This window comes from Giraffa tippelskirchi, chromosome 3 (genome assembly GCF_054371585.1).
Source record: "Giraffa tippelskirchi isolate mGirTip1 chromosome 3, T2T-mGirTip1v1.2.pri, whole genome shotgun sequence".
NCBI classification, from domain to species: Eukaryota; Metazoa; Chordata; class Mammalia; order Artiodactyla; family Giraffidae; genus Giraffa; species Giraffa tippelskirchi.
In genome coordinates, this window is record NC_137277.1 from 22443094 (window position 1) to 22466935 (window position 23842).

Below are 23842 nucleotides of genomic sequence, written 5' to 3' on the forward strand. Positions count from 1 at the left end.
GCCAGGAGACTGGAGGCCTAAGATTTTCCCAAGTGGTCCCAAGAACCCGTTCTATAAAATTCCAACCCTGGCCCACAAGCTGGGGGTGGGGTGGGGACAGGGCAGTGGCATGGTGGGAGGCTCGGAATATGAGCAGTGAGGTTGGGTCTGAATCTCGGCCCTCCCCTCGCCGTCCTCTCTCAGGACCTCCTCCTAAATCTTCGTGGACCCAGACACCGGATTCCCGGGTTAGGGTTTCCTGGGAGAGGACAGCGAAGGTCGGGGGGAGGGGGAAGGGGTGCGGTGCGAGGTGGGAGCAGAGGGGGGTGTGAGGGGAGGGGCAACTGCACTTCTGAGAAACAGCTCGGCGTCTCAGCAGCCCGCAGCCTAACCCCCCGCCTGCGGCTTCACAGCTCGCTCCTCCTGCCGCCCACGCCGCTCGGGGCCTCTCCGGGGGTCGGCAGCCCCCGCGGAGGCGGCGGCTGCTGGGGAGGAGCCGTAGCTCCGGGGACAGCGGAGTGGAACCCGTGGGGCGGGGTGGAAAATGGAGGAAGGCGTGGGTCGCGTGACACCCCAGAAGTAAAAACCCATCCTTTACTCGGGGTCCTGAGCGCTGGACCTCGGCGAGCCGTGTGTCCCCCGCCTCCTCCCCCAGCCCAGGTACTCTCCCATCACACCCCCGAGCAGGATCCAGAAGTGAAACTGCTCAGGGTCACAGCCCAGCGCCGCCGCTGCGCCCCGCCCCGCCCTTCCGGGCACTGCAACCTTGCAGGATCTCCCAGCGCTCGGGCGACTGCAGGGGAGGAAACTGGGGGAGGGGAAAGGGAAGTGCCCCGCGGGGCAGTCTGCAAAGCGAGGCCTTCTCTCCTGGGGGTGCCCGCTCGTAACCACGAGTGGGAACCTCGAGAGGCGCGGACCTTAACAACTGCAGCCGAGGCACAGGCGCCTGCACTTCCCGCCACCGCCACTGGGTGTCACTGCAGCCGCGCGGCTGAGCCGGCTCGGAGCCGTCGGGAGGACCCGGCGCAGGTCCCAGGGAGTGAGAAGACCCGAGCCTGCCGCGCCCGCGGGGTCCTGCCTGGCCTTCGCCCCTAGAGGCCCCGTGGTGCTTGGATGCGGTGTTCAGACTTCCCTCCACCTGCCCGATCTCTAAAGGCCATCACCCAGCCCACCGACTCTCCATGAAGAGCAAACTAATAATCCCCTTGCTCCGCGACGGATGGGTTCATTGCTGGGGCGCCGCGCCAGCCTCCTACTGCTGGCCCGGGGATCGAAGGCGCATCTTCGATGGCTTCGGCGGGGACTGGTGAGCTGAAAGTTACCCCTCCCCAACCCAGCGCGCCCCCTGGCAAGGCAGGCCGGCTTTTCCGCCTCAGAGGCGAAGGTGGCTCTCTGGAGCCAGGCGCCCGCAGTTCCGCGAGGATTCGGCCCGTCGGGCGCCAGAGATCGAGAGGAGGCCGGGGAGAAGGAAGGAGGGGCGGTGGGTGCAGATCACGTGTTGAGGAGCCAGAGCTACTGCCTGATGGGTCCCCGGATGACTCCTACTCACCCAGCCGCCCCTTCCCACCCCCAGCTCATCCCTTGGATATTTGGGACAGATCAGCTTGGGAGAAGGTAACCAAAAGGTGGGAAGCTGTAAGAGGGCTGTGGGTGGGCCAAGGCTGGGAGACAGGAGATACCCTGGAATCTTTTGGAAAACTGAGATAGGAATGCCCACTTCTACTCTGCTGTGGATCTAACTCAGGGCACCAGTTGGGCACTAGATACAGAGGAACACGTCGTTTGGCTGCAGGTTGGCAGGGTACAGGAGGCCCAGTCTGTCCCTCTCTACAGCTTCCCCTCAAACTCCAAGGTCACAGGGCCCAGCTCCACTACGGGGACCCTAGAGGGATCCACAGGGTGGCCCTAAAGGAGTAGCATTGACCTCCCACTCTCCCTCAGTCTCCCCCAAACCACCTCAAGATAAACCCAATCCAAGTAAAAACAAACTGCTTACCATGAAAACACAGTTTTCGATAAACGGCCCTCCAGGTGCCCAGCAAAGAAAAACTGGCCCCTTCAGTGGGACAGACTTGGCCTTGTAAGAGGACACTAGAGGCCATCACAGCTCAACCCATATGCAGTTGAATTTCAGGCCTCATTAGGGCCTGGTACAGCCCACACTTCTCAGCCCAAGTGGTACCCCCACTTCCCAACACCTCTTCCTGTATAAAGATCATGGGGGACCCCTGGGGGCCAGCGTCAGGCCCCAGGATCACCTGCTCCCCTGAGGCCCTAGATTCCAGTCTGCAACACCCAGCTTCCCCAAGATCCAGCTCCTTCTCCTCCTCCTCCCTCCTCCCCCAACTCCCCACCCAAGCTGGAAGCTCTCTGGTAAGAGACTACTGCATACCTCACACCCCAGCCCCAAAGCTGAGGTTCTGCCACTGATCCCCCATCCCGCTCCTCACTCCACCCTACCGCTGGGCAAGTTGGACCAACCCCTGACCTCTCTGGGTCCACTTTTTTGCCTGCCAGACCAGATCAATGGTTCAGTCTTAAAAACTTTTTTCTTCATACACCATGATGCCAAACTCCCAGACAGAAAGACAGTGCTGCCCCCGAAGATCCCCAACTTACCCCAGTCCCCCCAACCTGCCCCAATCCCCTACTGGAACCCTTGGACTCCCAGAAACTGTTAGAAAAGTGCTCATGTAGCTGGTTCGGAAGAAAGGATCCTTTCCAGTGGCCTTGGACTCCCCTGCCTCTCTCTTTTCCTCCCTCCCTCCCTCCTCATTATACCTGGCACTGGAGCAAGAGGAAGGAGCCAGGCAGGGCCACTGAGCAGAAGCTGACCCCTCAGGCCTGCACTGGGAGGTCCTCCACCCATGAACTTGGAGGCTGCCTACATTTCATTGACCAGGGTGTCTGGGGAGCAGGGAGAGAATGAACTGGCCAGAGCTTTGTCTGTCTGGATGACTCTCCCAGGACATCCTAAGAGAGGTGGGCTCCCCTAGAATCCTGCGCATCTGTTCCCAGAGTCCAGAAAGTTGGCACCAGCTCTCTCTGACCTCCATACCTGAGCAGGCGGGAAGGCCCACCCTGTGGCCACACCCTCCCACAGGTCCAGGTGTACCCAGGACAGCTCTGGACCTTGGCGCCCGGCTCACAGCAGCCACGCTAGCCCCAGGAGCTGGTGTCTGTGATGTGTCCATGACATGTAGCAGGCCTTTCAGGGCCAACCCCCTGCATAGGCCCCACAGTGCCTCTCAGAGCCTGCGTCCTCGTCAGCAGGGGGAAATACGGGGAATTTCCTTTCCTTTTCCAAAGCCTTTTTCTGATTTCTGAAATGTTCTTTAATAAGCACATTTTTTAAGATAATCAAACCCAATAACTTAATATTGAAAAGACATTATCTGAGGCACTAGCCTGTACTTCCTCCACCTCCCTCCACCAGCCCAGATTTCCTTACAGTCACAGGCCTCCACTATCCGGCACAGCAGCTCTCCTTGGCAGTCCCTTTTGCTGTCTGGCCTCTGCAGGTCATGCTGCATCCTCAGAGCTGGGGAGTCTTGCCCTGAGTCCCTCTGTGAGCTGAGGGGCCCTCGTCCCCCACACTCTCAATTGCTGCCTCTCCTCCAGGAAGCCAGCGATCTCAGCCAGTCACCAAGGACGTCCAGCTGCTGATTTCCAGTATCCAGCTCAAGGCTGAGCCAGCTGCTACCTCTAAAGGCCCCCAGCAGCCCAGGTCCCTCAGAGTGGCCAGTACTGAGAAGGATAAGGACAGAGAACAAAGGACAAGGCAAGGAAGGACTGTGTTCACCACTCGTGAGATGGGCTGAGCCTGACCTCTGTCCCTAATTGTATCTATGACCTCAGTGGGGGGACTCTCCTTGAACCTCAGTTTCCCATTTCTAAAATGGGAATGATATCTATCTCACATATTCCAATTAGCTGATTGACATAGAAGGGCTTGGTCTCCTGCCCTATGCCTCAGGCTATGAGAGGTCACTGTGTCCTATCTTTATGCAGCCTAAATACCTGGACATGCTTAAGAGGTGACTGAGGGACTTCTCTGGTGGTCCAGTGGTTAAGAATCCACCTTGCAGTGCAGGGGACACAGGTTTGATCCCTGGTCCGGGAACTAAGATCCCACGTGCTGTGAAGCAACTAAGCCTGTGCCCCACAGCTAGAAAGTCCATGCACCACAAGGAAAGATCCTGCATGCTGCAACTAAGACCCAACCCGGCCAAATAAATAAATTAAAAAAAAAAAAAAAGTGACTCATTCTAACCCTTTTGCTCTCACCCCAGCCTGGATCCCTCGCACCCATACTTTGGAAGTTGGTCCTGGGCATCCATGGCCAGCACATAAGCCAATACCAGCCAGCTCGAGCCCAAGGAGCAGCCACTGATGAGATGGTTCTGGGAACCATGGCAGATGGCAGGTTGCACTGGTCCCTGCCTCCTCAAATCTTGCTAAAAAGAAACAAAATCTTCACCCCCTCATTCCTGGACCGCAGTACTTTCTTCAAGGTAAATCCCCAGCAGGTTCCAGGCTGAGCATGGATGAAGCCTGTCTGCCCATCTCTGTCCGAAAGGCCTGACTCCCCGGCCTCTCCTCTCCTCAGGATTAGCCCCTCTCCTCAGGATTAGCCGAGGTTGGGGTGCTTCCATCACAAGTGGCCGCTGGGCCTGCCAAGCCCGGCCTGACCTGGCTGTGGTGGCTGGTCCTTCTCAAAGTCACCCTAGGACAACACCACCTACCGGCAGGAGGGCTGCAGAGAAGGGAGGGGCTCTCCAGGGGAGGATCCCCTGCAGGCAGTTTAGGAATTCCACCTGGAAGCCAGGCAGTCGTGAGGGAGTAGACTCTTGCTGCTCTGGACCTGGCTCTCCCACTGTGATTTGGGGCCATTCTGAGGAGTCAGTTTCCTCACTTGCAAAATGGGATCCCGCCACCTCGTGCCCAACCAATCACAAAGACTTGGAGAGAGATTCTCCATTAAATTTTTTAAAATGATTATAGAATTCTCAAGCTTATACAAAATTAAAGAAGAATGAATCGCATGTACCGATTCATTGTACTGATTCATTCATGTACCTAATCGCCTGTATGCTCAGTCATGTCCAACTCTTTGCGACCCCATGGACTGTAGCCCACCAGGCTCCTCTGTCCATGGGATTTTCTAGGCAAGAGGACTGGAGTGGGTTGCCATTTCCTTCTCCAGGGGATCTTCCTGACCCAGGGTTCAAACCCGGGTCTCCCGCATTGCAGGCAGATGCTTTACCCTCTGAGCCACCAGGGAAGCAACCACATGGACTATACAGTTCATGGAATTCTCCAGTCCAGGATACTGGAGTGGGTAGCCTTTCCCTTCTCCAGGGGATCTTCCCAACCCAGGAATCAAACCAGGGTCTCCCACATTGCAGGCGGATTCTTTACCAGCTGAGCCAGAAGGGAAACCTAAGGATAGTGGAGTGGGTAGCCTATCCCTTCTCCAGCGGATCTTCCCGACCCAGGAATTGACTTCCCTGGTGGCTCAGAGGTTAAAGCGTCTGCCTCCAATGCAGGAGACCTGGGTTCGATCCCTGGGTCGAGAAGATCCCCTGGAGAAGGAAATGGCAAACCACTCCAGTATTCTTGCCTGGAGAATCCCATGGACGGAGGAGCCTGGTAGGCTACAGTCCACGGGGTCGCAAAGAGTCGGACACGACTGAGCGACTTCCCTTCCCTTCCCTTCCTTCCTTCCTGCATTGCAGGCGGATTCTTTACCAACTGAGCTATAAGGGAAGCCCATCACCATGTCCCGATTACCCAGCTTCAAACAGTGTTAACGCATGGTCATGACTGTGCTCACACTCTCTCCCCTAACCTCTAGCTTATTTTAAAAACAAAGTTGAGAAGAGGACTTAGGCCAAGGGGTCCCTTCCAGGACTGCTGCTGCCAGTGCCGACCCACACCTCCACAGGAGACCCTCCAGTACTAGTAGAATGCACTTTCTTAGAATCCAAAAGCTATAATGTGAGGAGCTCAAAGACCCTAGGAGGAGATTCAAATGAAGGAGCATCAAAGACCTTTGGCGAAAAGCCTCAGCTGCACTTCTAAGCAGCATGAGTACCAACTGCCAGCCATGGTAAATGAGGCTGTTTTGGGTCAGCCTTCCAGTCTTCCACCCTTCCAGTCTTTTCCAGTGGCCCAGTCAAGATCATGTAAAGCAGAACTATCCAGTTAAGCCAGAAAATCATGAGAAATAATTTTTTAAGCCCCAAAAAACAAAGCTGAGGACCTCCTTGGTGGTCCAGTGTTTAAGAATCTACCTGCCAATGCAGGAGACTCGAGTTTGACCCCTGGTTCAGAAAGATCCCACATGCCGTGGGGTAACTGAGCCTGGGCGCCACAACTGCTGAAGCCCACGAACCCTAGAGCCTGTGCTCTGCAACCAGAGAAGCCACCACAGTGAGAAGCCCACGCACAACTAGAGTAGCCCCCACTCACTGCAACTAGAGAAAGCCCGTGCATAGCAATGAAGACCCAGTGCAACCAAAACTAAAAATAAACAATACATTTCTAAAAACTCTTTTAAAAAAAGCTAAGACATCATTTCACTCATAAGTACTTCAGAATGAATCTCTTAAATGTAAAGACTCAAAAAAAAAACCCATAACCACAATACCACTATCACTCTTTAAAAAGTTAACCATAATTCCTTAATATTATCAAATATCTCATCAGAGTTCAAAGTTTCCCCAATTGCTCATAAATGCTTCTTATAGTTCACTAGTTTGGATTTGAATCAAATAGGTCAACACATTACATCTGCTTGATAAATGTCTAAATTTCTTGAAACCTAGAGATTTCCCATCTTTTCTTTTCTTGTAATTTTTTGTTATTGAAGAAACCGGGTTATCTGTTCTGTAGTTTCCCAGTCTGGATTTTGGTCATTGTATCCCCATGTGTCATTTCACATGTTCCTCTGATTTTTTATAAAACTCGTCATTGGATCCAGGGAGCTTGATTTCTTGGCAAAAATAATGCCTCAGTGAGTTTCATGTGTCTGGAGGGAGGTTCTGTCTCTTTGTGATCTGAAGATTGAGCAGCATTTCAGGGGTTGCCAATCTGATACCTTTCTTATAAAGCTTTCCCATCATGTAAGAGCTGAAACTATAAAGCTCTTAGACAAAAACATAGACTGGTATGGGCATAGGCCAGACCCTGCCGGGTCTATCTGGGCTGAAGTGGAGGCATGGTGGGGGAAGCGGGGCAGGGAGCAGGCAGAGTGCTATTTCGGAAACACCAGACTCAGGGGGCTGAGTGCTGTGGGATTCCATCATGGCTTTCTGGAGAAAACAGACAACAAACAGTACAGAGAACAGTGGAACCAACTGTAAGGACAGAAAGCAGATCTTCGGTTGGGGAGGGAGAGGGGTTGAGGGGGGAGGAGCTGAACACAGGGACTGACTCGAGGTAAGGTAATGGAGCCATTGTGTGACTTGGTGGTGATGGTGTGTCTGTCAGGACTCATTACCCTACCGGGTAGCCCAGCACTTGCCGAGGACATGGATGCTGTCTGACCCATCTCTGGCTCCTAGGCCCTGTTAGAGTGACCTCCATGGCTTTAGGTCCTGTCAGGAAGCCTCACCTGGATGACAGTCCCCTGTTCATTCATTCATTTAACAAGCAATCCTTGGGCACCTACTATGAGCCAGTAGGTGGTATCGAGATTCTCTGATGACCAAGAGCTCCTCAAGAAACATCAGGCTTGGGGACTTCCCTAGGGGTCCAATGGCTAATGTAGGGGGCCCGGGTTCGATCCCTGGTCAGGGAACTAGATCCCACATATTGCAACTGAAGAGTTCACATGGCGCAACTAAGATCTGGTGCAGCCAAATAAACATTTTAAAGAAAGTAAGAAACATCCAGGTTTGGCTTCACATGGCCTGGATCCATCTGACACATTCTGAAGGGCTTGACTGGTGCCCATCTCTCCTGGTGGGCTTCCCTGATAGCTCAGTTGGTAAAGCATCCGCCTGCAAAGCAGGAGACCCCAGTTCAATCCCTGGGTTGGGAAGATCCGCTGGAGAAGAGATAGGCTTATTCTTGGGCTTCCCTTTTGGCTCAGCTGGCAAAGAATCTGCCTGCAAAGTGGGAGAGCTGGGTTCGATCCCTGAGTTGGGAAGATCCCCTGGAGAAGGGAAAGGCTACCCACTCCAGTATTCTGGCCTGGAGAATTCCATGGACTGTATAGTCCATGGAGTCGCAAAGAGTCAAACACGACTAGCAACTTCCACTTTCACCTCTTCTGATCACCCCCCAGCCCCAGCTAGCCGGGCCTTGCCAGACAGAACTCACAGGTGTACCAAAAAATAATCTTTATTGTCACTAGTATAAAACAGAGATCAACTGGCCTCTCAGTCTGTACAAAATGTGGGGTATAAAGACCACCTGGGCTGCCCCCATTTCTCCCATAGTGTCCTGTCCCAGAGCAGCACCCAGGAGCTCTGTGAAGGGGAGAGGGCCACACAAGTGTCTTCCCTGAAGGAGAAGTTGAGAAGTGGACTGGGCGGGGAGCACCTTCTGCCTGAAGAAGGCAAGGAGCAGAGAAGAAAACCGGAGCAGGGGAGCCCCCAGCCATTCACGATGATCCTGGCCTCACCTTCTGCCCGCTGTGAGTCCGCTCCGGGGCGGGCAGCTCCGGAGGAGGGGGGCAGCCTGGGGTGGGCCGAGACGTTGCCAGCCCGCACAGTGGTCAGAGGGCCACGCGGGTGCAGCAGTGGCGCAGCAGGCAGGGCAGGATGCCGCGGTTCAGCTGGTGGAACTCCACGAGCTGCAGCAGGTCGGTGAAGCGAGTCTGGCCCTTGTCCATGCTGAAGTACAGGCGCCCCTCCTCCTCGCTCTGGGGTGTGGCCACAGGGGGTGGGAAGTCAGGGAGGGGTGAGGGCCTGGAGGAGAGCCCTCCTGGGCCAAGGTTGAGATCCCCATTGCTTGTGCAGAAGCAAGGAAAGAGGGGAGACCCCAGGCACCCTGAGGGCGGGGTGGGGAGGATGGGCTGCTGGCAGTCCCGGATTTCTGTGGCAGGAAGCGGGGATACTCACCGGCAGGATAAGGTAATGTTTGACTTTCTGCACGTGGCACAGAGAGAGCACAAAGCCCTGTGGGTTCCGCTGACTCTCTCGGACCAGGAACAGGCTGCCAGGAGACAAGGCAACGTGACCCGAGGACACAAGGCCGCTACCCGGACCCAGGTCTGTTTCCTCCCTGGTCTGCTGCCCTGCCCAGCCCTGTCCCTTACCCATCAACCAGGCCCTGCTGCCCGATGAGCCGCTGGCTCTCCTCACGAGAAATGCGTCCATGGAACCAGGGTTGGGTGCGGTGGATGGCTGGGGTGAGGGGAGGCAGTTGGGTGGTCACTCTGGGGCGGGGACCCTCCTTCTCACCACCCACACCAGGAATGCTCAGAGAAGCCATAGCAGCCCCCTGCCCCTGAGGATGCCGGGCCCTCACCCACCTGCACTGAGGCTCGTGCCCGAGCTAGGGGTGGGCAGGCTGAGACGGTGGTTCGTCTTCTTCTGCAGAACAGTGGGGGACATGGGGGATCAGGGCATGGCTGGAGCATTACCAGCCCCTCAAGAATGTAGAGCCTCTTTCTGCAGCTGGGTGCCTCCCCTCGCCCCTCGCTCCTCGCTTTCCTCTTCCCGATCCATGGAAGCCCAGATGGAGATCAGTACAAACACACAGCTGAGTGTAGCCCCCTCACCCGCCAGGCCTGGGCCTCCTCCAGGGCGGCGCTCAGAGCTTCCCGGGGGTTCTCAATGACACGCCCGGCATGGCCGGAGAAGTCCATGGCCACCAGGGTGCTGTCTGAGACACTCCTCTGCAGGTTGGACAGGACGGGAGAGGGGTCAGATGGGACCTCAGTATCCCTGGCATGGGGCCTGGGTGCCTCCCCTCCCCCCGCCCACAACACCCTGTGAGCACTCACCAAGGGTGGGGAACCCCCACAGGGTGGACACAGGTGGCGGCACAGTGTCTGCTGGTAATTCTTATACAGCTGTACCCCAAACTGCGAGGTGGAGAAAGAAAGAAGGCCAGAGGTCACACAGATGCTGGGGGCTCTGCTGTGGTGCCCCACCCAGACCAGGACTCCCCAAGAATCGGGCAACATCCCTGCCCCTAGATGAGGGGCTTCCTGAAGCCAGAGCTGCAGCTCCAGTCTTGGACCAAGGATTCTGAGAGAGCAAGGCTATGATGATGCCCTCTCATTCCAGAGACTTCCTGAGGACAGAACTATAACTCCTCCCTCACGCCAGGGATCCCGAGAGCCGGGTCAGCCCCCCAGCCAGTGCCAGGACCTCACCTTGAAGAGGCGGAAGGCGGCTAACCAGCAGGTGCGGCTCTGCTCATCCTCAGTGCAGAAGATGCGAAGCCCCTTGTGGCCATTTCGAAGCTTGTTTGGCTGCAGGGAGAGGAAACTGGCTGGTCCCACATCTGCCTTTAGAACCAGATGTTGTTTCCCTTCTCCGTGGGGCAGGGAAGGGTACAGGGATAGGAGTCTGGGAGGTCCCAGAAGGAGCTCAGAAGCCCGAGGTAGGATCCTCACCTTGATACAGAAGCCAAAGTCTGTGGGCATCCCGTAGAGCTTGCGGCCCTGGGTCACCACGTACACGTTGGACTCGTTCACATCTGCTACGCACTGCAGGTGCCTCGGATCCTGTGCAGCACGAGTGAGCAAGACTTGGTACAGGCAGACCTTACCCCCTTCTCGCCATCCCCCCTAAACCAGCTGGGGAGATTTCAAGCCCAGAGAGGAGCAGAGAAGTGCCCCAGGTCACACAGCACATAGAAGCAGAGCCAGGACTTGAACTCAGTTCACCTGCCTCTCCCACTGCTACCTTCCAGGGCAGGTAAGCTGGGAGGGGAAAAGGGGTAGCTGAGGGTCTCAGGGCCTAGAGGGTGAAAGGTCTAGGAGTTCCCACAGAGCAGGGGCAGCTCCTAGAAGCACCAGGGATGGGGTCTCCGAGAGGCTGGGGCTGTCACCTTTAAGACCTCACCTTGGAAGTGCCCTTGGTGGAGTAATACAGGCCAGAGCGGCGCAGGAAGCAAAAAAAACGTTTCCAAAGCTTGCGCCCTGACCCCCGGAGCTGCAGGAAGCCCTGGATCTCTGGGAAGCTGCCTGCATTCAGGAAGTTCTGAGGACAGAAGAGCAGGGTGAGAGGCCTAGAGGTGGCCACACACACACACACACACACACACACACACACACACACACACGCCTTCCTAGCACCTGCCTTGGTGGCAGGGGTTTACATTTACTGTAATTTAGCAGAGAAAGAAACTGACGCTTAGGGCGGTGCTGGGCTTTCCACCCCATAGAGGAACCGCACGAGCTTCGGGGCCAAGAAGCCCTGGGCGATCCTGTGGAGTCAAGGCCATGAAATGGGAGTGGGCCCTCACCTGGATGACGTCCTCATGGGATATGCCCGTGTGTGCATCCAGACAGCTGGAGACCATCTTTTCTGGGAATAGGGAGTGCTGGGGGCAAAAGGAGCCAGGAGTCAGGGACTGAGGATCCAGGTGGGGGTTGGGGTGTCCGGGCCCAGACCCCCCCTTACACACACTCACTGGAGTGCTCTTGAACAGCTCGTATTTGGCAAAGTTCTTCCGGAAGACGATGCGGCTGTCTCCACCAATGGGCCAGGCAGCCTGCACTTCTGCCACTGACTCATGGTCCTCCAAGGCCCGCTCTGGGGGTCAAGGGCAAAAAGCAGGGGTCAGTGGAGGCCAGTCAGACGTCCTGGATGAGAAATCTGCCTAGTCCAAGGTGTGAAGCACTGTCTCCCAGGCCAGGCAGCCCCCTGCGCCCCAACTTACCCAGTGCTAGGTAGGGGTGGCACTCCACCAGCCCCCAGTTCTCGTCACTCAGGGAGTGAGATCGCTGCACCAGCATCTCACACACGTAGCGAGCCGTGGCACCTGCCGCCACCTCCACCGAGCGGCAAGTCCCATCTTCACTGTACACCTTTATGACCTGCACCCCAGAAATGGCAGGTGACTCGGGGAAGGGCAAAGGGTGGTTCTCTCCCACCCTCCTCTGCTCTACCCTCTGGGATCCTTGACCAAATCCCCTCCACCCAGCCAAGGTGGCACTGTATCCGCCCCATCCCCTAGCACCCCATGCTCCCTGCCTTCTCTCTCCCAGGGCAACTCACATGAGGGCAGCTCGTGTCTCGAGGGAGCAGCCCCCTCGTACTGGAGGACCCCCCAAGAATGGGGCTCTGTGAAGAAGGACTGCAGAGCTCGGGGAAGGGGTTGGGGATGGAGGGCAGAGAGGTTGACCGCAGCTCCTCCTCTCGAATAAGTTTCCTGGGGCGGGAGATGGAGGGGAGGAGTTGATGGTAAGCTTCTGTGCGTTACCCCAGTGCTGACCACTCCCCCCAGCCTCCCTCCGTGGGCCAATACCCCACTTTACCTGCTGGTTGGAATGGGCAGAGGCTGAGACCTCTTCACCTCCCCAGACAGAGGGGCCTCAAGAGCTGGAGGAGTCCCAGGAGGGGTCCCAGAGGCCAGGTACAGGTCTTCTGGGGAGCTGCTGAGATGAAGCGGAGACAGACCCAGCTCCATAACATCTGAGGGAGAAGAGGAACAGCTGCTCTTGTGCCCTTGTCCTGGGGAGAGGGGCCAAGGAGACCTAGACCTCCTTCACCCTTCTGTCGGGTGCCTCTCAGAGTCTATCCGGCCCCTCCTCGATCCCCCCCAACTGGGGTTCCCTGGAGCCTCTGGGGAAGGGCAGAGTGAGCTCCTGTTACAAAAGGGGACTCTGAGACCTGAGAAAGAAGCATTCCTGCCTCATCACAGATGAGACAGGGAGCAGAACTCAGCGTTTGGACTCCCAGTCCAGTGCTCTTCCTTACCCCAGGTTGCCCAGGGGAAGAGCTGTGAGGGTCCCCTCACCACAGGCCAGGCAGCAGCGACCGACTCCCTGACCCACACACGGCCGGGGCTCAGTGTCACCCCTGCACTTCCCAGCGTGGGGCACTCACTCCTCTGGGCTCTGCCCCAGGTTTTCCCAGCGCTTTGTTGCCAGAGCCTGTTGTGGCAACGCCTGCTCAAGTGCTGAGTGATGCACAGAAGGGGAGAAGGAGGTGGGGAAGGACAGGAACCAGGAGGGCAGGAGGCGGGCTCAGTTGCAATGGGAGGCAGAAGGCGAGCCTGGGGCCCGCGCCCCAGCAGCCCCCAAACCTTGTGGGCCTTCCTTAGACCCCTCCCCCTCCCCAACTTTCTTGAGGCCTCAACGCCAGAGCCACCTCCTCTGAGAAGCCTTCCTGGATTTTCTACATTCAGACTGAAGGGCTCCCTCTCAGCCCTGTGCTGGGGCCACTGTACCAATGACTGCGCACCTGTCTTATCCACCCACTGGTCTGGAAGATGCCCAGCCATCCCAGGCAAGGCCAGGGTCTTACCCATGTTTTATTGCCCACAGGCACTATACGGCATCCAGGACAAGGATAGAAGAGATGGGGCAAAGATGGCCACTAGTAGGTAGAGGCATCGCAAGCCCCTCCTCCACAGAAACCAAGACCCTTTAGGCTAGGCTGAGACCTGGGAGGACCTGGGAGAACCCGCAGTTCTGTCCCCTGCCTGTGCTCCAGATACTGGGCCAGCGCTGTTAGCTTGCCTAAGGCACCCAAGATCTGCACCCCCACCCCGCACCCAGGATGAGGCAGGTCCCCAACCTTTAAGTGAGGACATGAGGAGATTTGGGGGACAGGTGAGTCAGGGTGGGGCGGGACATACTGCCTGGAGCTCTCCATTCACCCTTGACTCATCTCCACTACTTCCTGGCTTAGGAGAAACACAAACAACCCTGCCTCTACCCATCCCCTCCACTCCCCCACCCCTCCAGAACAGGACTGGGGAGGAGGAAGATGTGGGTGGTGGAGGGGAGGCTGAGGCTCCTCTGACATCATCTCCTCCTCCCCACCTTTGGCCTACCTCCAGTCCAGGTCCAGGTGCCATCTGCAAAGGGCCCCCTGTAGCCACCACCCAGCCCAGGAGTCCCCTCACCCAGGAGGGAGAGAAGAAAAGCCTGACCGGGATTCAGAAGCCCATCTGGAGTGGAGCTGACCTCACAGGAGTGCCCCTGGGGTACCTAAAGTAACCCAAAGAAACATGCAATGCTCCTTCTCCTGTCCAGGACCCCCCAGACTTCCATTCTGCTGCTGCTGCTGCTTCTGCTCACCCTTAGCACCCAGGACTCAGCTGGCCCGGGAGGGTCTCATCCTCATCACCCCTGGGAAATGAGGGTCCTTCTAATTCATATACTCTCCTGGGCGTTCTGATCAAAGGCGTACTCAGGAGGAACAGGAGTGGAAAGTCAAGACACACAGGAAGACAGACACAAGACAGGCAGACAGGGGAAGGCCCGGAGGCAGAGCCAGCAACGGGGCTGGTGGTCCTGCCAGGAAGGGAAAGATCCACCCACCGTGGAACACCAAGAGACACCAGCACAACACCAAAACACAAGGCCCCCACTCCCACCTGCTCTCTAACCTCTGGCAAACAGCCCTGCTCACTTCATTCCAGGGAGGACTAGGGGAAGAGCTGCAGGAACCACCGGCTCCAGGAAGCCAGAGACCAACAGTGGTGTGGTCTGAGACCGGGAGGACTGGATCCTCTTCCATCCCAGAGGGAAGGGGAATCTGGGCAGTGTTTGGAAGGGGAGAGGGTAGATTTGAATCAGACTAGAGTCTGGCCTCTGTAGGGGGGCAGGAAGGCTGACTCTAGATGGATTTAGCTTCCAGATCCCATCACCCAGTTCTCCAGACCCTTCTAAGGCAGGACAGGACTGGGGAGTCAGGACCAAAGAGAGGAGAGGTGGAAGAAAGCAGCCCTGGCTGTCTTTCCTGGGCAGCCCCCTCCAACACCCCAAGAGACCTGAAACTTTCAAACTGGGTCCCTGGGAAGGTTTATTGAAGAAATCGACCCCCACATCAATCTGTCCCCTTAGTATTGAGACTCCTATCGGCGACTTCCCCGCCCCCGTGGCTCGGGCCCCACCCTCTTTCCCGCCCTCCCGGCCTCCAGCCTCCTTGTTTACTTCCTGAATCTTGCCCCACCTGGCTGGCCCGGAGGGCGGGTGGCAGGGCTCAGGGTAGAGGGCCTGTAGAAAACAAGGCCACCGTCGGTACCTCCCGGGGCGGGGGTGCGGGGGAGGGGCTGGAGCGCCGAGGCCTGAGCTGGGGCCTGGAGGTGGCGGGAAGGCCCCTGCCAGGCCCAGGAACCTCACGCCCCGCCCGCATCGGGATTTAGTCAGGAGGAAGGCTTTACCTGTGGGGGAGCGCTTAGGGTGAGGGCTCAGGTGAGGAGGCGGGAAACCCCTAGCTGACCTGGAGTTGGGGGGAGGGCCCCCGGACCCTGCTGCCCCGCCCCCTCCCTCACTAGGGGAAAAACATCCAATGGGAATGAGGGGGGCAGCTCTTTTAAAGTTTAATTCGGGAAGAATGCTAGAGTGTCTGTGGAGTTAATCATTACAGGCTGCTTGCCTTCACGGGGGGCCCCCCCAGCAGGATAGAGGGGGGTGGAGAGGGGAGAGCAGAGTCCAGGACAGGCGGACCAAGAGGGGGCATTCTGGAGGCGCAGTGGGGTTGGAAGGCCTGGCAACTGCAGGCAGGTGCATTCTCCATCCCCAGCGTGCCAGGGAGACCCCGACTGGGATCCGAGTCTTCACCAAGACTATTCAGAGGGACCAGGCAATCGGCCCCCCTCCCCCATCCGCACAGCGCACCCACTCTCCCCAGGCCCCACTGCGCTGCAGACCCTCAGCATCTAGCCCTTCAGCCTACCTAGACCACTTCTTTCTGAAGCCAGAAGGGTTCCCCACCCCTCTGCCGGGGCCTGTCCCACTCCCACCTTCCCACCGGAGGGCTGTGCTGAGTCGCTCAGTTCAGTTCAGTTCAGTTCAGTCGTTCAGTTGTGTCCGACTCTTTGCGACCCCCCAGGACTGTAGCCTGCCAAGCTCCTCTGTCCTGGGGATCCTCCAGGCAAGAATACTGGAGTGGATGGCCATGCCCTCCTCCAAGGGATCTTCCCAACCCAGGAATGGAATCGAACTGGGGTCTCCTGTATTGCAGACAGATTCTTAACCAGCTGAGCTACCAGGGAAGTCTGTATTGCTGAGTAAGGATACAATCCAGAAAGACGAAGCTCTAGCAATTCAGAGAATCTGTCTCCTTTACTGCCCTCCAAATTGGAGGATGCCCCGCTGCCCCCACAGAGACATCTGTCTTTAATAAAGACTTGAGGGAATTCAAACTGGGGTCAAAGCAGATGGAGCCTGGGAGAGACTTGGGGCAGCCCCCTTGGCATTGGGACACCCCTCCTTCTGGGGATGTGGGGAGGGACTAGTTTCAGCGGGAAATCTGTGGCGTCTCCGGAAGGAGAGAATCTGGATTCCTGCTTCCCTGACTCCCATCAGCAGGTTGGAGTGTGTGTTTGGGGCTGTTGGGAAGGCAGGGTGGAGAGAGAGGAATGGGGAGAACAGGGAATGAGAACAGGGAAAGACTGAGGGCAGATAGTGAGGAGGGGGCAGGATGGGAGGCTGGAGGAAAAGAGAAAGTGAGGCCTCCAGAGAAACACAGCGGGAGGCCACATCTTTCTCCATATTCTCCAAAGATCTCCACATCCTTCTCCCGGATCTACTGGTGCTCCCCACCCCTAAGACGAAGTGCGGCGCTCTGGTCCTTACCTGGACCCTGGGTGTTGGCACACCTGGCTGGGGCCACCGATTTAGGAAGAGAGATGCCAAGCTCTTAACTACCTGTCCCCCTCCTGTCCCCACCCTTGGCCTGACATCACTGAAGAGGGGAAGGATGGGGGAGCTGGGCGGCTGCCTGTCCTGCCCACCTGGGCAGCCATCCAGTCAGCTCCTGGCCCTGAGACTGGCACAGCCTGGGGCCCTGGTGCGGCTGGGAGTGGGAGCAGATTGTCGTCTGAGACCGATCTCGGTCCCCTTACCTGGAGGAGCCCCAGACGGAGCAGCAGAACACAGGGTCCGAAGTCTGGCACTGTCTAGGAACCTCGGGTACCTGGGCTTGATTTCAAACCCCCTCCCTCTTCTCTACAGGTGGTAGGAGAGTGTCCCGACTTTGAACGTAGGAGTCGGGGGAGGTTGAGCTCTGTTGTCCAGGCTTCTGACCCAAGGAAACAAATTATCTTGGGCAGGTGGGGGCGGGGCCTGAGGGAGGGGCATGGGAGGAGGAAGCACCGGAGGAGGGGCGGGGACTCCCTGACACTCTATCCTGGCTGGGATTGTTTTTGTCCTTCTGTAGCAGGTGCCAGGGGAGAGACAGTCACACTGTACAGCCCCGAAAGCGAAGATCTAGAGTCCTCCTGACCTGGGAAGGAGGAGCTGGGGCCTGGAAGATCAGAGAAAAGAGACTCGCCCACTCTTCCCCACGCCCCTTCCCAAACCTGGTCTGTTTATTGGCCAATTTAGGGGGGCTGTCTGCTGCTCAGGGTCTTACCCCTTGGGGCAAAGGGCACTCTATGAAAGAGGGAAGCCAGCCAGAAGGATGTCCAGCAACATGGCCTGCCCCTTGACCTCCAGCCACAGTCTGACCACCCAGGCTGCACCTTGGCCCCTCAGGGGCACCCAGCATATATCCTCCCTTATAAGCAAAGTCCATGGTCTCAGGTTTTCCTTCTGAAATCGAAGGGGTTAGGCAAGGTCTCCCAGTGGGAGAAGTGGTTTGGGGAAAGCTCTGGCCAGGTGCCAGGGGACTCCCCTTAGCGCTGGCCTTCAGCAGTAGGCAAACACAGGGTTGGAGAGAGGGCCTTGGAGACTGAGATCAAAGGCAGCAGCCGCCTCCCAGCCCAAGTGGGTGACAGTTCAGTAAACAGACAATTCATAGGGGTGATAAGAGATCTGCCCTGGGGGACCTGGAGGAGTGACTCTATGCTCAACTTTCTCCAAACTCAGTTTTCCTTGAAAAAAACAGAGTGGACTAAGTGAAGAAGTGGGGAAAGAAGCAAGGTCACCTGGGCCACGGGATATCTTGTGCAAAACATGGTAGACAATTCACTCAATCAATCCTTCATTCACTCAACTAATATTTGTTAAGTACCTACTATATGCCAACCACATGCTTGGCACTGAGGCTACAATGTGCAACAAAACAGATCCCACCATTATCTTCATTCAGCCTAATCAGGGAGACTGATGTTAATCAAAGAACCAGGGCTTCCCTGGTGGTCCAGTCATTAAGAATCCACCTTACAATGCAGGGGACACCAATTCAATCCGTGGTCTGGGAAGATCCCACATGCCATGGAGCAACTAAGCCCGTGTGCCACAACTACTGAAGCCTGTGTGCCTAGAGCCAGTGCTCCACAACAAGAGAAGCTACCACAACTAGAGAGTAGCCCCAGCTTGCTGCAACTAGAGAAAAGCCCAAGCAAAGCAACGAAGACCCAGGGGCAGCCAAAAAAGAAAAAGAAATCAAAGGATCACACAAATAATAAGAGATGACAGGAGACAACTATACTGGGAAAACACACAGGGAGTTAGGGAAGACTTGTCCATAGAAGTGACAGTTGAGCAGAGGGGAAGTTGTCTGCATTGGAGGATTTGGATTGGTGGATGGGAAGGGGGAGCACCTTTCATGATGATGAAACAAGTGCCAAAACCCTTGACAAAAGGGGACAGAGCATGCAGAGGCAGAGCAGGGTGGAGAAGAAGGGAGAGGAGCCCACACAGGTGTGGCTGAGCAGGTGTGAAAGGTGTGGGGAAAGGCTTTGTACTCAACTGTGTCCCTCAAAGTGTGGCCTCCAAATCTGCCTGGGCTTGTTTAAAAAAACATATCCCTGGGTTTCCCTGGTGGTCCAGTGGGTAAGAATCCTCCTGCCAATGCAGGGGACACAGCTTCGATCCCTGGTCCAGGAAAATTCCACATGCCATTGGGCAACTAAGCCCGTGCGCCACAACTAATGAGCCAGCATGCCTGAAGCCCGTGATCCACAACAGGAGAAGCCATGGCAATGAGAAGCCTGGGAATGGCAAGTAGAGAAAAGCCCAAGCAGCAACAAAGACCCTGCACAACCAAAAATAAATAAATAAAATAAAACTTTAAAAAACCAAGCAAACAACAACAACAAAGAAACAGATCCCTGGGCCCCTCCCCAACTACTGAAACTTGGTCTCTGAGGACAAGACCCAGGAATGTATGGTATTGACAAGCCCTCAGGTGGTTGTTCTGTAAACCGGGTTTAAGAGCCATCCATCCTGTCTGTCCAGACCAGCAGGAACTATAGGCAGAGGCCAGACCCTACAGGGTCCATCTGAGCTTAAGTAAAGGCCCAGAGGAGCGGGCAGATTTATATTTTGGAAAAATCACTCTGGATGTTGAAGGATAGAATAAGTTGTAAAGAGAAACCAGACTCGGAGGTCTCAGTGCTATAGGATTCCATTTATATGACTTTCTGGAGGGGGCAGAATGCTAAGGATAGAAAACAGATCTGCAGTTGAGGAGGAGGGAGAGAGGTTGACAGCAGAGAAGCTTGTGAGGAGGTAATGGAGTTGCTGTGTATCTTGGTCCTGGTGGTAGATGTACAATGGTGTGTGTCAGGACTGACAGAAAGGTACACTCCAGAGGGTGTATATTACTGTGTATAAGTTATATCTAAATTTCTTAAATAAAAAAAGAAATGACAATGCAAAAGAATAGATTTATAAATCAATAGGGCAGCTTTAAGAGTCCAAGTAAAAATCCTTACATTTCTGGTCAATCAATTTTTTTTTTAACATTTTTATGTTTTTTGATGTGGATCATTTTTAAAGTCTTTATTGAATTTGTTACAATGTTGCTTCTGTCTTATGTTCTGGTTTTTCATTTGTGAGACGTGGGATCTTAGCTCCCCAACCAGGGATCGAACTTGCACCTTCTGCACTGGAAGGCAAAGTCTTAACCACTGGACCTACTGGTTAATGATTTTTGACAAAGGTTCCAAGACAATTCAGTGAGGGAAAGAATAGTCTTTTTGATAAATGGTTCTGGGACAAATTGAATATCCACATGGCAAAAGATGAATTTAGATCCTCCCTTACACAACTTACAAATATTAACTCAAAATAGATCATGGATTTAAAAGTAAGAGCTAAAACTATAAAACTTCTAGAAGAAATTATGGGAAAAAATCTTTCTACCTTGGGTTAGGCAGAGATTTGTATCTCAGATACAAATGAGATACCAAAAGCACAAATGACAAAAAGTTGATAAACTATACTTCACCAAAATTTAAAAATTTTGCACTTAGAAAATTAAATTAAAAAAAATACTCGTGGAAGACTGCAGGAAAATAATTACAAGTCATATATTTGATTAGGAACTTTGTATCCAGAATACAGTTGATCCTTGAACAATGCAGGGCTTAGAGGTACCAATGACCCAGAGCAGTTGAAAATCTGAATATAACTTTACAGTCAGCCCCCCATCTGGTTTTCATCTTAAGATTGACCCAAACTTGTATTGTGTAGTAGTATGTATTTATTGAAAAAAGTCTACATATAAGTAGACCCACCCAGTTCAAACCTGTGTTGTTTAACGGTCAATTGTATATAAAGAACTCCTACAAATCAACACTAAAGAGACAAACAACCCAGTTAAAAGTGGGCAAAAGATTTGAATAAATGTTTTTCCAAATTAAGGTATATGGATGGCTCATAAAGCACATGAAAAGGTGGTCAAGACCATTAGAGAAATGCAAAGTAAAACCTCACTCTGAACAGGATGGCTATAATGAAAGAGACAGACGACAAGTGTTGACAAGGATATAGGGAAACAAATCATCATATATTGCTAGGAGGAATGTAAAATGCTACAGCCACTTTGAAAAACTGTTTGGCCATTTCTTAAGTTAAACATAAACTTTCCACACAACCTAGCAATTCTACCAGTAGGAACCTACCCACAAGAAGTAAAAACACATGTACATACAAAGACATACAAACATTCATAGCATTATTATTCAAAATACCCCAAAACTGGAAACTCAAATATCCATTAACTGGTATTGAGTAAACAAAACATCTCATCCATACACTGGGATATTTCTCAGCAACAAAAAGGAACCACTGCTGCTGCTGCTGCTAAGTCGCTTCAGTCGTGTCTGACTCTGTGCGACCCCATAGACGGCAGCCCACCAGGCTACCCCGTCCCTGAGATTCTCCAGGCAAGAATACTGGACTGCTAAGTCACCTCAGTCGTGTCCGACTCTGTGCGATCCCATAGACGGCAGCCCACCAGGCTCCGCCATCCCTGGGATTCTCCAGGCAAGAACACTGGAGTGGGTTGCCATTTCCTTCTGCAGCGCATGAAAGGGAAAAGTGAAAGTGAAGTCGCTCAGTCGTGTCCGACTCTTAGCGACCCCATGGACTGCAGCCTACCCGGCTCCTCCGTCCATGGGATTTTCCAGGCAAGAGTACTGGAGTGGGGTGCCATTCTAGTACATGTTATAACATGGATGAACCTCAAAAACTTTAAAAGGAGTGCCAGAAGTCAGAAGCAAAAGATTACATAGTATTTAATTTATATGAAACATCCAGGAAAGGCAAATTGATAGAAAGCAGATCAGTGGTTGTTTAGGGCTGGAGCCGACAGCTGGAAAGATTGAAAACACGCAGGTGGGACCTGTATGTCGGTGGAAATCTGTGGTGATGGCTCCACAACTCGGTAAGTCACTGAATTGTTTAAAAATGAGTGGTTTAAAAGGATGCTAGAGTGGGTAACCTGAGAGGATCCTTTGGTGGGGCTCCAGGGAAAGAAGAGGCAAGGAGACAGTCTCCATTTCTAGAGCTGCAAAATCGGGAATAAAGATGCCAGCTCGGTAGTGGGGTAGGATGAGACGGGGAGGGAGAGGAACCGGGTGCACGTGATGGCAGCACAGAGCTTGCGAAATAGAAGCCTTAAAGCCTAAGGTTTCCGAAGGCATGAGACAGACAGAAACTACCCAGACTGTGCCTGCAGTTTAGAGCTCAAGAGTAAGAAGTACCTGAGTGTGTAACTGTGGAATGGTTTATAATGCCATCAGCAAGACAGGAGAAACGGCAACTATTCCATACCATCAGTCAACCCCAGGCCCTCTGCAGTCTAAGATATGTCATTAGATTAAATAAGACCGTGAAGTCCAGCGGACACTAGATATGGGGCAAGACCGGCGCTCCGAGAACTCGGGCCAGGAAAGGTGGTCTAGGCCGATCCGCCCAGCCCAAGCCCTCCAGCTGGTAACACGGTCATAAGCCAGTAGCAGCCGCCTGCAGGGGGCGGCCCGACGTCACGCGCGGCCCCGCCCCATCACGTGCTCGCGGCGTCGCGTCACACCCGGAAGCAGCAGCTGTAGGGAGCTGGCGGCAATGAGCGGGGATACAGGGACAACGGCCTTAGCGCCCCCTCCCGGGGAGACCGAACCGGGCCGTGGGGTCCGCATTGTGGTTGAGTACTGGTGAGAGGCCCCTGCCAGTGACGGGGATCCGGGCCGGACGAGGGTGGGTCCACCGGAGGTACCTTTTCTGAAACCCAACCGGACCTCCGGTTATCTCTCCCTAGCGAACCCTGCGGCTTCGAGGCGACCTACCTGGAGCTGGCGAGTGCCGTGAAGGAGCAGTATCCAGGCATCGAGATCGAGTCGCGCCTGGGGGGTACAGGTGAGGCTGCAGAACACCTGCTGAGTCAGTGTTCTAAATCCCAGCTCCATCCCTTTCTAGCTCTGGCATTGGCTGCTTTATAGTGTCCAGCAGTACCTGGCACATATAGTAAAATGACCAGCCAGCTTGAGTCCCCTTCCATAGGTGAGGGGAGTCACATTTGAAGCCTACTGGGAGAAACGGGTGAGACCCAAGTGTTGGAGGGAAGGGAACCTTTCATTGAGTTACCAGGAGTTCAAAGGACGGGCACACGGGTGATGCCTCCCTTAAGTTTCTTTGGCTTGACCCAGGGTTAGGAAATGGCTTGAAGAATCTCTAATGGGGCTGATGAGGGAGCTTGTGTGAAGTCTAAGGAGTGTAGAAGGCCCCCTTTTATAGAACTTCCTGCCTTTTGCCTGTGCTCAGCATACAGTTCATTCATATGTTTATTTAATACTAGGGGCCTTTGAGATTGAAATCAATGGACAGCTGGTGTTCTCCAAGCTGGAGAATGGGGGCTTTCCTTATGAGAAAGATGTGAGTACTTGCAATGCCGGGAATAACCCTAGTTCAGCCTGCCCCTCCAAGGGACACATCATCCCATTCCACATCTCTGCCCTCTAGCTCATTGAGGCCATCCGAAGAGCCAGTAACGGAGAACCCCTCGAAAAGATCACGAACAGCCGCCCTCCTTGTGTAATCCTGTGACTGGATGATTCTCGGTTCCTGCTCTCTTCTGGGATCCAAGCCTTGGTTGCCCGCTTTGATCCCACTGCCTCTCTCACCTCACTTAGCTCCTAGCAGCTAAGAGACCCTGGCCTCCACTTTGCCCCCTTGGTGAGCACCAGGAGGGAGTAAATGGTTCTGTGGTCTTAGGAGTGGAAGAGAGATGCTCTCCATGGACATTTCCACAGACACCTTACACCCCTTCCCTAAGATCAGTGCCCACAAAAACCTGCTCCCCTCTCCAGCTTAGCTGTATCTGTCAGATGCTACCATAGTTCTAATTTATTTTCCACTAGCCCCAGGCAATGTTAGCTATTGGCAATAAAGTGGCACTGCAAACACCTGTGCCCACTAGTGTGTGTTTTTATGTCCAGTTTGGGACTGTGGGGAGGGAGGAAAAGGGGGACAGAGGCCAGCCCAGCCTTTATTCCACCAACGTGACTGTGCTGGCTGGGTGGGTTTTTTCTGGATTTGTTGTTCAGTCAC

General features: G+C 54.6%; 3 protein-coding genes across 17 annotated transcripts; 2 read left to right on the forward strand and 1 right to left on the reverse strand.

Annotated features, from left to right (window-relative positions):
- Nucleotides 1–1006: 1006 nt before the first annotated feature.
- On the forward strand, nucleotides 1007–15456 carry LOC145542732 (uncharacterized). Of its 9 annotated transcripts, XR_014080094.1 has the most exons (9): nucleotides 1007–1285; nucleotides 3601–3760; nucleotides 4272–4493; nucleotides 8427–8623; nucleotides 9093–9200; nucleotides 10224–10343; nucleotides 10655–10859; nucleotides 13436–13490; nucleotides 13954–15456. XR_014080094.1 is itself a non-coding variant. In XM_081582208.1 (3 exons), the coding sequence occupies exons 1-3, from the start codon at nucleotides 1161–1163 to the stop codon at nucleotides 3798–3800; spliced, it is 366 nt and encodes a 121-aa protein (XP_081438334.1). In that variant the 5' UTR covers nucleotides 1007–1160; the 3' UTR covers nucleotides 3801–4237. The 9 variants fall into 9 exon arrangements, 1 of the variants encoding a protein (XP_081438334.1); XR_014080091.1 differs by lacking the exon at nucleotides 13436–13490; XR_014080096.1 differs by lacking the exon at nucleotides 3601–3760.
- Nucleotides 8313–17138, reverse strand: GRB7 (growth factor receptor bound protein 7). 7 transcript variants are annotated; one of them, XM_081582179.1, is made up of 15 exons: nucleotides 16969–17138; nucleotides 12425–12581; nucleotides 12165–12318; nucleotides 11827–11983; nucleotides 11578–11699; nucleotides 11410–11487; nucleotides 11007–11144; nucleotides 10556–10666; nucleotides 10313–10411; nucleotides 9938–10018; nucleotides 9713–9829; nucleotides 9464–9524; nucleotides 9248–9335; nucleotides 9051–9144; nucleotides 8313–8851 (listed from the first exon to the last, which is right to left on the reverse strand). In XM_081582179.1, the coding sequence occupies exons 2-15, from the start codon at nucleotides 12574–12576 to the stop codon at nucleotides 8705–8707; spliced, it is 1599 nt and encodes a 532-aa protein (XP_081438305.1). In that variant the 5' UTR covers nucleotides 12577–12581; nucleotides 16969–17138; the 3' UTR covers nucleotides 8313–8704. The 7 variants fall into 7 exon arrangements, with proteins under 7 accessions (XP_081438305.1, XP_081438309.1, XP_081438306.1 ...); XM_081582183.1 differs by lacking the exon at nucleotides 16969–17138 and adding an exon at nucleotides 16700–16779; XM_081582180.1 differs by lacking the exon at nucleotides 16969–17138 and adding an exon at nucleotides 15072–15090.
- A 5186-nt stretch (nucleotides 17139–22324) lies between these two features.
- On the forward strand, nucleotides 22325–23697 carry MIEN1 (migration and invasion enhancer 1). The gene is made up of 4 exons (XM_081582209.1): nucleotides 22325–22449; nucleotides 22554–22651; nucleotides 23091–23167; nucleotides 23255–23697. The coding sequence occupies exons 1-4, from the start codon at nucleotides 22361–22363 to the stop codon at nucleotides 23336–23338; spliced, it is 348 nt and encodes a 115-aa protein (XP_081438335.1). The 5' UTR covers nucleotides 22325–22360; the 3' UTR covers nucleotides 23339–23697.
- The last annotated feature ends 145 nt before the right edge of the window (nucleotides 23698–23842 follow it).